Source organism: Mesocricetus auratus, unplaced genomic scaffold (genome assembly GCF_017639785.1).
Source record: "Mesocricetus auratus isolate SY011 unplaced genomic scaffold, BCM_Maur_2.0 Super-Scaffold_100026, whole genome shotgun sequence".
Taxonomy (NCBI): Eukaryota; Metazoa; Chordata; class Mammalia; order Rodentia; family Cricetidae; genus Mesocricetus; species Mesocricetus auratus.
The window spans coordinates 18,535,579-18,550,766 of NW_024429207.1; the positions used below are offsets into that span (position 1 = coordinate 18,535,579).

The 15,188-nt window shown below is 47.4% G+C and overlaps 1 protein-coding gene across 6 annotated transcripts in view; it reads left to right on the forward strand.

Annotated features, from left to right (window-relative positions):
• The first annotated feature begins 1,719 nt into the window (after positions 1 to 1,719).
• Rbpms (RNA binding protein, mRNA processing factor) overlaps positions 1,720 to 15,188 on the forward strand; it is a 143,392-nt gene continuing 129,923 nt past the window's right edge. For 2 of the 6 annotated variants that reach the window (XR_001196247.3, XM_005066614.4), the window contains exon 1: positions 2,480 to 2,821. Coding sequence is in view for 4 of the 6 variants with exons in the window: in XM_005066614.4 (XP_005066671.1) it covers positions 2,756 to 2,821 (66 nt within the window). In the remaining 2 variants the exon portion in view is untranslated. Of the gene's footprint in view, positions 1,744 to 2,462; positions 2,822 to 15,188 lie in introns of those variants that run through there. The other 4 variants (XM_040731860.1, XM_021225165.2, XR_002382109.2 and 1 more) reach the window with 4 other exon arrangements.

Here is a 15,188-nt window from a genome sequence, read left to right on the forward strand (position 1 = left end):
CCAGGCGTATTATCTCATCCTCATACCTTATGCTGGGCGCTCTCTCTCTCTCTCTCTCTCTCTCTGACAGCTTTATTGCCTGCTGTGTCAATACATTGGTGTGATTTTTACCTTTCATTTCTTTAAATCTCTCTCTTCAGTCCTCTTGTGGCCCATGTCTCCAAAAATAAAAAATTAATGACTCTGTCTGGTGACCATAGTGACCATGCTTACACACCTTCAGGACGTACTCTGTAGACCAGCAGGCTGGCCTCAGCTGAGATTAGAGGCAATCGCCACCACCACTGTCCTGTCTGTTTATTCAACTGGGGTGTATTACGTGTTAGGCACTGTCTAAATGCTGGGAACAAACAAAGATGATGCCAGACACGGTTCCTCTCACAGGACTAATTTTTCTTTCTTATACCAGAGGTTGCTAACTTTTTAACAAAAGATTCAGTTCTGGCTTGGTTTCAAGACAAAAAAAAAAAAAAAAAAGCAGGTTCTAAGTCTGAAATTAACCCCTCTTTTTTTTTTTCTTGCCTGGAGATGGATGGGAGATCTCCCCCCATACTGCAATCAGACAACCTAACCTACCTTCCCCACTGGAACCACTAAGGGCCAGCTTATCATTTTTTCTTGGGTCCTTGCCAGGCTCCTGCAACAGGCCAAGAATAGCCAAGGAGGGCAAAGGGCTTCTACTGGCCGGTCCAGCCCCCGAAGCCCACTCGGCCATTGCTCAGGAAGACATTGCCCCCTCGTGGTTCCTCTTATAACTCAGTGAAAAGCAGGTCGTGCAAACAGCTGTCAATCAACACAATAAATCAAAACACGAAGTTTCCGACTAACTGTAGCTCTTCTCCTGAACCTTTTCTCCCGCTGTCCCAAGGACTCTTGGTTCATTTCCTCCCAGGAGGAACTATAGAGAGCAGTGGCATTATGACAGCAAATTAAAGTTTTCTCCTAGAAACTTTCCCACATCTCCAGATCCCTTAAAAAAACAACCCCGAATTAAAAGTTAAGTATCACTATGGATTTTCACGTCACAACGCCTTTAGAAACAAAAGAAAAATGTTGCGTGCAGCTTGCTTTTTTTATAATTTGAACCAGGATTCAGCGGTTATGTTGCCTTGGAGTTGTTTGGGGTATCTTGTCTCCACAACACTACTTTCAACTGCCTGAAGGCAGGGCCCTTATCTTCAGCTCCCACCCCACCCCCACCCCGCCTCTACCCCACCCCCAACAGCACTCAAAGCAGAAAGGGTGAAGAATGTCGAGCGGTGAGAAAGAGATAAACAGTTAAACCAAGACATAAATGAGAAACCGTGATTGGTGCGGCATGCCAGACAAAGTTCCTCGGAGAGACAGGCACAACCCTTTGATAGTGGGGGTCTTAAATATCTGCCCATACTAGTCAAAGAAGTTTACGGGATCTATTGTTGGAAAAGTCCTGTAGGACCAGGAAAATGGAAACTTCCTTAATAATAATGCTAGCTTCCGCCTATTGTAAACCGTAGTTGTGCAAGAATGAGTGCTGGGAGAGGAGGGTTGTTGCGCTTGCCCCATCTATAATCTCTGAAACCCTGAGATATATGTACATAAATTTTCTCCCGTTTCTCCGATGAGGAAACGGAAGCTATGCGGTCATTCCGGGGTTGGGCAATTACTTTGATTCTCCAGAGATAAATGTCCTGACCTTTGAGGGGCAGTGAGGGACACTCAGCCAACAAGAAAGACACCGACTGCCTGCCTGCTATGCTCCAGGTAGCCTACTTAACTAGTGGCGAGGTGACAAAGATAAACGGGGCACGGTCTTGTATTCCAGGAAGGGGCTCTCCAAAGAGTGAAGTAAACAAAACGATTCCAGAACAGTCTGGTGCCGGCTGTGCGAGTCTGAACAGGGGCGGCCGGAAGCCTTGGAGAGCGATAACGGGCGAGCGGGAAGGCTAGGGAGGGTTCGTCGGACTCCGGCGCTGGCGATGGGGTTGCAAGCCGTGCCCTGCAAAAGCGGGGTTCGGTGGTAGGCTGTCCCTCGTGCCTGTCACCTTTCAGCTCGGGAAGCACCGAGTCTCAGCGGGTGCTGCCAAGGAGGAGGGAGGTTCACATCCGTCGTGAAAAGCAAGCAAAAAGTAGCACGCCCCAGTACCCCCTCTGTGCACCCCCCACAAGCAGTCTTGGTCCCCGGCCCGCGACCCCTGTCTAAGCCCACGCACACCGGCCAGCAGGGACGCGGGGTCTGGAGAGAGACAGGGTGGACCCGATCTTCCTCCCGCCGTCCCCTCGGCCTCGTGACCCCGATGACCCCCCCCAGTCCAGCCGGCCCCTGGGGTCGACCGCTCCGCCCAGTGCCCCTCCTCCCGCGGGGGGCTTCGCGGTCCCGAGCAGCGTCCCTCAGGGCTGCGGCCGGCCGCGCACGTCCAGGGAGGGCGGAGGGAGGAGGGGAGGGAAGGGAGGGGAGGGGAGGAGGGTGGAAGGCGAGAGAAAGCGCGCTGCGTGCGGCCCCGCTGCCCAGAGCCTGCCAGCAGCGCGCCCTCGGCGGCTCCGGTCCCAACTGCGCCCGCCGCCTCGCCTCCTCCGCCTCGGCCGCGTCCGGACTCCGGGGCTCGCCCGGCCTCTCGGAGGTCCCCGCCCGCCCCGGCTCCTCGCTGCACCGCCCGGCTCCAGCCCCGCAGCTCGCCTGCCCGCCCGTCCGCCCGGGGGAAGGTAGCAAGCGGGCGAGCGCGCCCTCGCCTGAGCCCCGCGCCCCAGCCCCGCGCGGCGACGAAGGACCGGGAAGATGAACGGCGGAGGCAAAGCCGAGAAGGAGAACACCCCGAGCGAGGCCAACCTTCAGGAGGAGGAGGTACCGAGGGGGGTCTGTTGGGGGGCTCGGGGCGCATGGGGTGCGCGCGGAAGGGGGGCTGTGCGCCACGGGACTCGGCGTCCCGAGGGCGCGGGGCTGTGTCCACGCGCGTCCGCGTGCCTCCCATTGCATAACTTTGTAGGACTTTCCCGAGACTTTTTAAAGTAGAATGCTCAGCTTTGTCTACCCGGGATGTTAAAAGCGGAATTGAGAGCTGACTCCCGGGTGACCTCAGATGATTGGGATCGGGGGAGGGTCAAGATTTGGGTTCTGCGGCTGTTGCTGGAAGTCGGAGGGAGGCATGGTTGAAGGAAGAAACTCTGGGAAAGTTCTGGTTAAAAGATACTTCCGACCCCAGCTCCTCTCCCTCCCTTTCGCTGTTAAAAGTGCTGGGTGAAATATCTTCCTAGCTGAGACATTTTGGATTAATAGATAACTCTGCAGCCGCATTCTTCTCCGATGAGTCGAAGACCCCTGCCGAACCTGGGCGATGTGGAATGGGGTCGGGGGCTGGCGGGGGGCGGTTAAAATAACTAGGGCTAAAAGCTTTGGGTTCCCCAAAGCAAAGGCGCATGGAGCGAGTTTTCATAGGAAAATCACAACTTTATGTGGCACACTTGGAATGATGATTAAAAACGAGTTGCGGCTGTGGTGCGTTTCTTACTGAAAACACTTGTACTATGTGTGGATGGAGCGTGCGTGGGACTCATGAGTTTTGTCGGTTTTGTGGTGTCGGGCCCGGACCTTCACTCCTGCAGGTGGCTTATCTGGAGGTCCAAGAAGTTGTATTTATCTTTTTAAGGTCTCCCAGAATTGAGTGTGTAGAAGTAGACACGGCCCAACCCACTGTTTCATAAAAAGTGTTCTTGCAGGTAAATTATATCCTAATGAGGAGGATGAATACAACATAAACTCACTCTGAAGCGCTTAGGATTGTGAGAATGTTGAGACATTCTCACCGTGTGCAAGCTAAGATACCGAGACTGAAACCAAACATTAAGAAAGAGTTCATACATCCACCCATCTCTCTGACCTATGTAAACTCTCCACTGGTAAAATGGGAACTGTTTAAATGGGGAAGACAGAAGATACCCAAACTTATGCAAAACAACGCAGAGTAAGATTTTACTCACCACAGTTGTAGGGTGGTGCACTTTAGGATTGAGGGAATTGAAGAAACCTGACAACCACCTCCCCACCTGAAGAAATTACCCATTTTATCAGCAAGTATTACTTTGGGAAGTTTTGTTTGTACCGTTTTATAACAGCAGAGCCGGGAAGCCAGCTGCAAGTTCCGGCTGCTTCTCAGTTTATTTCCTGACAAGTTAAACATAAAAAAAAAATGCCCGTTTGCTTTTTAAGAAATTGCTGGGAATTTGGCCTGCTTTAATGAACACAACGAGGTAATAACTCATTTCAGATCCGCAGTACCCTTATCCCTGCTAAAGGATGGATCCTATAAAACCATATTTTCTTCCTTCATCCGGTTCAGAAAAGTTGCAGCTGGGAAAAAGCTCGTAGCAGCAACAAAAACACCAAAGTTTGGTCCTTTTAAAATGATTTTTGGAGGCAACACACCCCCAAAGTTTTATTTTTTTAAGGTTTTGGTAGATAACGAATAGGTTTATCTCCAAATCCCATGTCCACTTGGCCTAAATATCATGGCAAGTCAGAGTTGTCTAGATCATCTTAGCTGCTGATGTTTCCAGTGTTAAGGCCCCTCAGGGTGATCCCATCTAGTAATGGACCACATTGGTGCAGTCATCTGCCTGATTTTGCTGTGTTGCACTGAGTGTTCTTTGTCAGGTAGGAATGGCATGCTATTCCAGAAGTTGTGCTTATCTTTTTTAGCAAAGCAGTTGTTATTTAAGCAGTAAGAGGAGTAGGAAGTTTGTAGATTTGGAGTGTATAATACATGCTCCATGAGAAATGAGCTTTAGTTATTTGTGGTGTCTTGCCCCCCCCCAAGAAATGAACCCAGGACCAAGTCGTGCCAGGCAGACACTCTCACTAGATACTCTGTCAGGGTTTCCCAAGTCACATAGTCAGGCTTTGAACCCCTGGGATTGAGGCATTTACTGTCACACCGGGCTAGTACAATAGAAATGCAGGGAGAGAAAATTGTGAGTGACCCAGGTAATTAATTTTATTATAATTCTCTGATCTTCGTGTCTGCTTGGTGTTTGAAAAACTCCTAGGCTTTTTTCCCCCCATAGCCCTGAAAGCCACAAGTAAAATACAGTATTTGGTGAGTCCTATTAATATGCTTGTCATTATACAAAACCACAACAGTAGACCCATTCTCTGCCCACCCAGTGGATCAGAAGTTGTGCAGATGCATTGAAAAGCCTCAGAGTAAACAGCACACAGGCACACACACACACACACACACACACACACACACACACACACACACACACACACCATGTATACATACATGAAGACAAGAGAAGAAGAATGTGCCTGTTGTAATTTCCGGTGACTATTGGACTGAATTGTTAAAGTGAGTCCACCAATTACTAGTAGAAAACACTATCTCATAGATCACCATGGGTGTAGACTTTTTCCTACACTGGAGAGTTAATTCAAGGCTTTTGTTTTCCTTTCTATGTTTGAAACCAGGTCCTCCTATCTATCATTCAGTGTGTTTAATCTCTTAATGTCTTATTCTACAATCATGACACTGCTCATATGTTCACGTGGATACAGTTGTGTAGGATGGAAAGTTCAGGATTTAGGAAAAATATTTACATCTTTTCTGTGGTTGAAAAGTTTTTGAGAATCTGTGCAGCTTTGCATAGAACATAAAACGGAGGCTGATGTTCAGACTTGGCAGCTGTGTAAGAGACAATACATCTGGCTTTCAGTGTGTTGTGTATGCTTTTTGCAAGTTTTTCTGCAAGAACAACCAGTTGTCAATCTTACTGGGACCTGAGAGTTGCAAGGATTTGGTGTATGTGCATTGTGTTGGATTATTTCTTTCATCACTTTACAATTCAGAAGTCAACCTTATACAAAGCTACATAGCAAGGCTTCACTTTGAAACAAAAGTTCTTAGCTGGTGATGATTTCCTTCATTTTGTAAGTCAGAAGCAGGCGGATCTCTCTGAGTCTGAGTCCAGCCTAGTCTACATAGCAAGACCAGTCAGGGCTGCATAGTGTAAGAAATGAGATAAACGTGTCCTTTTGTTGTATTTTTAGTTTCATTCATGTCTTTGGGTACTCCTTAGGTGGATGACCTTATGTTGAAGCAGTTTAAAATACATCTCAGTTCTGGGAAAGCAGTGTAAGGGGTAGTAATTAAATCAGAGAGAGGCAAGAGTTGGCCGAGTTGCAGCATTGATTGAGATGTTTGGCAGAAATCGCATCAAGTCAGATCTTGAGAGGGTCATGCAATTTTTACTTCAGAACTTTTAGAGTGCTTAATATTGTGCCAAAGCATTGGGGTCATAAGTTGTTGGTTTTTTTTTTTTTAAACAGTTGGCATAGTGGAAAGGGAATGTCAGTGGTGTAGAAACCCACTGGTTCTCATTGCACATTGAGATTACTGGACACGGCTTCTGGAAGGACCGGGCACAGTTTTGTACAATCTAACCTATTGTTGCAAACCAAATCTAACGTAGTAAACTCATTTCGGTCATGGAGCAGGAGTTGGTGACGGTGATTTGGGTGGAAATGTGACCTCATGGTGGAATGATATCTGAAGAGCACTGCCAGTGTAGCCTTCATTTTAGGTTACTTTGCCAAAAGTGGTTTCTCTGGTAAGCTGGTGGTGCCTAGAAGTGCTTTCTGCTCGAAGTGCTCTGGCTTGATCCTTTGGTAGAGGTGGAGGCTTTTCTGGAGGTGACTTCTCAGACTGTTTTCTGCCTGATTTAGTGTTCGAGCTGGGACAATAAACTGGGAACATGACAATAATGAAATCAGGGCTGTGGTTCTGAGTTTTGGCAGGGGCCATCAAAACATGCTCTGGCCCTTTGATTTAGTACCCGCATTGTTAAGAGCTCACTCTAAGGAAATGGGTGGTAGTACAATGTCTTTCTAGGAGTGATTATGGCAGTTATGATGTCAAAAATTCTCAGGAACTTCAACAAACGGGAATTTGCTAAGCAAATCATTATAATTCCTTAGGAATGTTATACAGCCTTTAAAGGATATGTTCTTTGAAACGTACATTTATAAGAATTGTTTTTGTGTATGTAATATATATAATAACAATAGAGGGGTCTGGAAACTAAAAATCTGAAGGCAGGGTCCCTCCAGGCCACTGTTTCCTGGAAAATTTTAGGCAAGAGCCATGCTCCAGACATCCTGAGGACTGTGTTTTTGTTGAGCAAACAGGAGTTTTCAAGCTTTAATAATTTTTAAACATTTTTAAAGATTATAATATGATTACCTCATTCCCCTTTTTCCTTTCCTCCCCCCAAACCCTCCCATGTAACCCTCCCACCATGCTTTTCAAATTCTTTAATGGTAGCTGTGTATGTAAAACCAAATATAGATGAGATGGATGTAATCGATGGATTACATTCATATCTTTGTGAATTGCTTTCTTCTGCGTTTCCAAAGAGACTATGTGAGCAAGTGACGCGAAGCCTTGTGGCTTTGAAGATGTTGTTAAATTCTTTCGTGATCCACACAGGTGTAACAGACCATCAGGTTGGTGGAGTTCAGTTTGGCTTAGGAGCCTGACTTGGGCGGGGCTCAGGCCTGTCCTGCTCCTCAGGCCTTTCATCATGAGCTTCATCTCCTCCTTCCATGCCGGGCCATGTGGACCATGTTAGCGAGCCTCAGCCGCCCTCCCACGTTCTGATGCCCTTTCTCAGTCCAGCATGACGCCGTGCCACTGGGTCCCATGATATCCCAAATCTTTGCGCTCTGATCTCCACAGAACAAAAGTTCACACTTGACACTCGGGATTGTTCTAATATGGCTCTGAGAACCCTTCTACCAATCTCTTCCTCTGTTCTGGCCCGAGCTGAGCAGGCTTCAAGCTGTAACCCCTGTTTTTTGTGTTGTCCCCCCCCCCCATCCATGGAGGCATTAGTTCCCCAGGAAGTTCTTTGTTATCTCCGCTTAGCTCCTGGACCATCATCGTCTGATGTCATGTAGTTTTGCAGAAGAGATGCATGCCATCTAACGGGATTCCTGGTGGTCAGACTTCCCCACGCCAGACCCATGCCCCGCACAAGCCCACGAATGCAGCAATATGCACACATACAATCCTTGTAAGTATAGAATTTGGAAACACGCATGGCAGCTACCTGCTTACTACTGAGAGTCCTTCGTCTACTAGAGATTTCAAAGGGTCGGGACCCCACCTGTTGGGAAATGGTCTTTCTCACCTGTAGTACTCAATGGTGCAGGTGAGTCCATCGGATACATTTGCTGCTGGATTCTCACCAATAGAATTGGGGTTCTCCTGTGGAACTCCTTTTTTTGACCTTCTGGTCATGGACTTCCGGAAGTCTTATCCAGGTGGAAGAGCAGGGAGTGTGCACCCCCCCCCCTCCCCGCACCCCTCCACCCCATTCCCAAACAAGTCTGCTCTGTGTGACAGCCACTTTGGAATGTTTGTGTTCAGTTTCATTTGGCACCTTAGTGTCTGCCTGGGGGCAGTGGAAAGGGAATGCAAATATCCCTCTCGAACAGTACTTGCTTTGGTCCAAGTAAAAACTTCGCAAGGAATGAGAATAATGAACCTTAACAGCCAGAGCAAGAGTGGACTGGAAGCCTGCAGAGGACCAGGTCTTTAAATTGATGCTATGCTGATAAGGCCCTACCCTTGCCAGAGCCTGACATGAGCTTCTATGAGGGTAACCCGTATAACTTCGCACACACATCTCCCATCTTTAATGTGCACCAGGAGACTGTTTTGAACAACTTTAATGCAGTGTTTGTGTGTATCAGAGAAGGTGAGGGTTGCTTGATGTGACCTGGAACTTGAAGCAGACTGAAGGATTGATATGCGCTTGAATTTATGATAATGAAGTTGCCCGGTTTACAAATCACAGAACTACCAGAATCACCCTTTAAGAATTTCAGGAATATTTTTATACATTTACTAAAGAAACAGTAGTCACTAATGCTTATTCATGTGGAGAAACAGGGTCTCATTGTGTAGCTGAGGTTGGCTGGCCAGGAACTTGCTATGTACACAAAGCTGGCCTTGAACTCCTAGAGATCCTCCTGCCTCTGCCTCCTCAGTGCTGAGATTAAATCATAAACCTCTAAACCTGGCCAATCCTAAATCTTTTTTTAAAATTTAAATTAGAAACAAGCTTGTTTCACATGTCAATCCCAGCTCCCTCTCCTACCTCTCCTCCCCGCCCTCCCCACCAGGCCCCCCAGTGCCCCCAGTCCCGCACCCAATCTTCACAATCCTAAATCTTGCTTAGTTTTTTTCTGTGGGCTGTTTTTTTTTTTAATCTTTTTCTTCTTCCTCCTCCTCCTCTTCCTTCTTGTGTGTGTGTGTGTGTGTGTGTGTGTGTGTGTGTGTGTGTGTGTGTGTTTGAGACAGTCTTGCTATTTACGCCAGACTGTCCTGGCACACAGGATGCTCTCCCATGTCAACCTCTTGAGTGCTGGATTACAGGTGTAACCCACTACATCCAGCTGATGCAGGTGTTTGTGTGTCCGATTTATGGACAGGCAACTGAGGCAATATGAAGAGTGACTAACTGACCAGGGCAATTAGGTGCGCACAAACGAGCAGGTTTAATAAAGCATGCCAGCAAGGTTGAGGTGGTTTGAACCGGAAACCAGCCTACTCCTGAGAGGGTGATGGGAAAAGAGGTCAGGAGTTGAACTGAATCTGAAGTCTTTGACCTGCGAGGAAGACGGAGGGTGAAAGATGAGAGGCAAGGAAGGCCGTGTGAATGTTCTGGGAAGGAGCAAGCAAAGCCAGAAAGGAAGCCGGTAAGCTTAGAGCAGACATTGGCCAGCATGGGATGGGAGCAGTTGCTTTCTGAGCTGGGAGAGCTGGGAGAGGGGCCTCTGTCACCTGCTGAAGGGCCAGGGGTAGGGTAGGACACACACACACAGCCAGCTTCGGAAGAATCAGTGAGGCCCCTGCTGCAGAGTCCAGGTCTGAAGTATGCTGGAGAGGAAGCTAAGGGTTCTTTTTTGGGTTCTCCTTTGGATGACCAGATAAATGGTGGTTGGTTTGTGGAAGTGTAAACTGGGCACAGGACAGTTAGGAGTGATGCTGCTGCGATTGGGGTGCACAGAATAGGCCGGACGTTAGCATAGGGTTTTTCAGAACAGTCCACATACAGCTTGGTAGCTGGAACTGTGTGTCATGTGGGTGAATGTTCAGAAAATGGAATTCCAGTCCCTGGGAAAACCTTGTGATGAAAAGCAAGGAAAGAGAAAAGACTTCTGGGGAAAGGGGGGAGGCGGGACTTGGAAGTTCTCAGGGAAGAAGGACTAATTTTAATACATAAGCTGTATTACTTAGAAAATTGCTATCTTTATCAGCTAGGGGGAGGAGGAGTCAGAAATGTCTAGGTATATATAGTATTTCTCATGCTTTTTTTTTTTTTTTTTTTTTTGGGTTTTTCGAGACAGGGTTTCTCTGTGGCTTTGGAGGCTGTCCTGGAACTTGCTCTGTAGACCAGGCTGGCCTCGAACTCACAGAGATCCGCCTGCCTCTGCCTCCCAAGTGCTGGGATTATGCTTTTTTTTTTTACTTTCACCAAATTCAAGGAGTTTGTTTTTTCTCCCTATATTTGTCATCAGTTCGCATACTTGTAGTCTTTTTTTTTTTTTGAAGACCAAGCTATCACACAATCTAGAGAGGCTTGAGTTGAGCATTGGTTGCCCAAGGCCATATGTTCTGTGGGTCCTATTTACTCACTTCCTCTCAGGCTTGCTATCTTGTTTTGTTTGGTACTGTGCTAAGTGTCCACTGGAAAACAGTCCTGGGAAGGAATTAAAAAGAAAACAAGGCATCCGTGGCACCTGCCTTTTGATCCCAGCATTCGGGAGGCAGAGCAGCTGGATCTTTTGAGTTCCGAGGCCAGCCTGGTCTAAAAAGTTCCTGGACAGCTAGGGATTTTACACAGAGAAACCCTGTCTCAAAACAACAACAACAACAACAAAAAGACAACAACATGTGGTTGCATTTCTTGCAATGTCTAACCCCACTGCAGCCATTATGATGCATATTAATGCATAGCCAAGAGGAGAAAGAAATGGCAGGAAGAAATGAGGGTCACACCAGGAAGAGAGGCCAGGATTTCAGCTTGTAATGCAGTATTGTTGCACCAATTTAAAAGGCAAAAGAAATGCTTAGGCAGCCTAGTTTAATCCTGACAGCACCTGGGGTTTTGCAAAGGTCTGAGAAATCCGAGCATCTCAGGATAGAGAGGTCTGTCTCCTCAAGTCTTAAACTCCCACCTTCAATTAGCCCTTAGTTTTCAGGAGTGAAAGAATCTTAATGATGAGGGCCCTCCCATCCCCCCGAATTCCTTTATGTCACCTGGTAGATAATGCTGGCCAGTGGCTAGCGTGCTCCCAAGAGAAATCCTACAGATGATTTTGTCCTTGACTCTGCAGAATCTCATTTTGTGAAAACGCCTCTTTGCCACCTCAAGGCTGCATACTTGGGGCCGCTGGGGACAAGCGCAGAGTGCTATCTTATTACTGAAGTAGCAGAGTTTCCTTTGTGCTCAGAGGGGAAGTGCTGTGGAGGTGTAATTGCCTTACCCAGCATGTGTGATTTACCAGACTGAGGATGTGTGAGTTTCCAAAGGCATCTGTTATTGGATCTAGTCTTCCTCTAGTAGGCCAGAATGGGGGAGGGCAAGACAGGACCTCCCTTACAGACCCTTGGCTGTTGCGTGAGTAGGGGCTAGCCTTGGTTATCAGGGTAACCTGTGGTTCTTCTCACTTAGCCCTCTCCGGCTCCATTCTTCTGAGTTGAATTCCCACTTGACCTAGGATCACTGAGTACTTTTCCAGTAGTGAGCCACAGAATTGCTAGAGCGAGTCATACTCAGAGAGGTCGAAATTTCCTTTCCAATCTTAGATGGCAGGGCGTGGTGGTGCATGCCTTTAGTCCCAGCACTTGAGAGGCAGAGGCAGGTGAATCTCTGAGTTTGAGGTCATATGGGTTTACAGACCTGGGTTCTAGGACATCCAGAGCTATATAGAGAATCCTTGTCTCTGGAGGAAAAAAAAAAAGCACTTGTGATCATGCTAAGTGATTGAGCATGTATATAGCTAGTCCAAAGTGGACACTGGTAGACTGTGCTCCACCCCACTCTTAAGATACTGGTGCCCAGGCTGGCTTTTAAATCAACTTGTAGCCAAAGCTGCCCTTGAGCTATGGACACTCTCCCCTCACCTGCTGAGATTATAGCTTTTTTTTTTGGGTCTGTGTAAGACCATGGTGCTTTTTGACGTTACTCTTTAACAAAGGAAATGAGCTGTTATGCTGTGTTCAGGGATAAGAAAACCGAGGCATGCTGAGAAATTAATTTGTCTGAGGTTTTACGGCTGACTGGTAGGAGCTTAAAAAATGTCCAGTGGCTGGGGGCTGGAGAGATGGCTTGGCAGTTAAGAGCACTGACTGCTCTTCTAGAGGGCCTGGGTCCAGTTCCCAGCACCCACATGGCTGCTCACAACTGTCTGTAACTCCAGTTCCCGGAGCCTTCACACAACAGATACATACATGTGCAGGTAAGACACCTATGTACATAAGATAAAAATAATTTAAAAAATTTCCAGTGACGGACAAGGTTCACGTGAGTGGTTCTTTCTTGACCTCTGACCCCTACCTCCGGGGAATCCCAGTCTCATCTGATGATGCTTTAGTTCCTCGGGTCCTCATTAGATACGCCTATTTGTCAAACTCGTTCCTGCCGCATTACCTTGGTGCCAGCCAGTCTGTGTGCATACAGGTTAGTCCTGACCTTTATCCCAGACTTAGTCCCTGTGTCACCCAGAAAGAGACCTGTGACCTACAAGTTTGAAGTAGCCCACATTTCTACCATTGTGTCATCCATTTCTTTTCCAGATGGAATCTCTTGACGTGTTCTGTGTGCTACTGAACTTGCTTACCTTGTACCTCTGATGGAACTCTGGCAGCAGGAACTTTCTGTCTTATTTGATGTCTAAAAGAACCCAGAGCCTAGAGCAATGGCCAGAACTGCCCATGCTCACAGATGTGCCTTCCAAAGACAGACAGACGTCTGTGTGATATGCCATATGGTTTGTTATACAGCCTTTTAGCCCTTTCCAGATGTTTTATTTTCGTTAACCGCCCCCTTCCCCATCCCCAAGGTGTGTCTATTGTGTAGCCCTGGCTGTTCTGGAACTTATTCTGTATACTAGGCTGGTCTTGAATTCACAGAGATCCACCTACCTCTGCCTGCCGGTGCTGGGAATCAAGGCCTGAGCAGCCATGCCAGACTCACATTAGGTTTCAGTTCTTTCTGTCTTCTAGGTGAGTATCTCTGATTCACATTCCCCCTCCTTGATGACATCAGAAACCAGAATTATCATTTCCCACCCTTTTGAGTCAGAGATTTTGTTTGCATGGTGTATGACTGATCCCTTGCTGGGGAAGGCAGTCTTTTCTCACACATGAAGAATCCTTCCCTTTTGTCCACTTAAACACCGCTGCACTTACAGAAATGCAGGCATGGCTGGAATGAAATAACTACTGTAGTTGGAGAGTCAGGTAAATTTTGCCAGGTGTGACTTTGGCCCTTGAGAGCAGTACACGTTTATAATCTCATGGTGTGATTTCTAGCAAGGAGCATCACTTTGAAGCCTTTGGCTAAGCCTGGCCTCAAGCTGTGTTAACTTACTCCTTTTGCTTACAAAGAGGTACAAGTTCAGGGTCACTCTGACTCTGGGTGGCTGGGCCAGACTTTAAGCACCTGGGTTCCCATGTGAAGGAATCCTTAGGGAGCTTCCCCAGGCCGCACCCACTTGTCTGTTTTTTGTTTTATTTTCGCTTCTCCTTGAGAAGCAGAGCCTATAATATCCCAGGACTAAAGAAATGTGCCTCCTCATTTACTTATCACCAGAAGGAAACCATCTGTTAATTGAGCAGTTGAACGAAGCAGTGGAATGCTGGCCTTCGGATTGACCTCATTTGTGTATAAGTCCGGTTTCTTGTTGCCCCTTGGTCATCCATTGCCTGATAATCTCACAACCAAAGTTATGTATTCTTACAGAAGTAAGTTCTTGGCCAGCCTGCCACTACTCTTCAGTTTTATGATCTCATTTTCTGTGTTCCCTCTGGGACAGAGGACAAGTAAGTCTCTTACAAGCCCTCCCTTCCCTTAACTAAAAGGGAACGGTGGCGCTGCAGACGTTGCCTGCTGTGTGTGGAAGAGTTGTGAGTCCCATCTTACCACTTTCCCAGCTGTGACACCGGATGCTGAGAAAAATCCCTAGTGGGCCCTTTGCAGAGAATGCCAGCCAGCCTTTTCAGTGCTAACCCCTTAGATTTTGTTTTATTTGTTAAATTATCTTAATACAATGGGCAAAACCCAGAGCGCCCTAGACTTCGGAGTTTCCTTTTGTTTTTGGGAGGCTTCTTAGACCTGGTTTACCTACCTGCATTTGTTTCACTTTTGTTGTTGGCCAGCAAACCAGTGCCTCTCCTAGAGAATTGGGTGTGACTCTGTGGGTGTGAGCGGGCTGCCGGAAATGACCCTCTGTAAACAGGAGGATTATTTAGAGCCCATCCTGAGTCTTTGTGCTTTGAGAGGGGTTCTGCAGAAAACCAGAACTCGGAATTCCTGGCTTTAGCTCTTAGAATCTGCTTGGTGAATACCCTCCACAGTGGCAGTTCTCAACCTTCCTAACGCTATCACCTTCAATACAGTGCCTCCTATTGTGGTGACCCCAACCATAAAGTCACTTTCCTTGCTGATTCTTAAGTGTACTTTTGCTACTGTTATGAGTAGTAATGTAAGTATCTGAAATGTGACTCCCGCCAAAGGTGTTTCACAGGTTGGGAACCACTGCTCTAGAGTCTGGTGCCCAGCCACGCCAGGCGGCACCCACTGTGAGAGCCCAAGAAATGTAAAAGTGGGGTCTGGCAACCCAAGGAGGGGAAAAAGGCATGGGTTGCCTGTTGTCCAGAGGCATGCAGGTTTTACTGTGGTTTCTCACTTTTGCTTTAAAAGCCGGTGACTGTCAGAGTGCTTACAGGGGAGGGCAGACAAGGGCTCTTGCCAGGTGTGTTGGTTCAGGAGACGTCACCCCAGCCTTAAGGAAGCTGAGGCAGGAGGATGGCTGGAGTGTGAGATCCTGTGCTTGCACAAATAAAACCCAGTCCAATCTTTTTCTTCATCTGAACTGACTGTCCCATAGTAGGTGTGTCTGTAGTCGATAGTAGCAGTAGGTG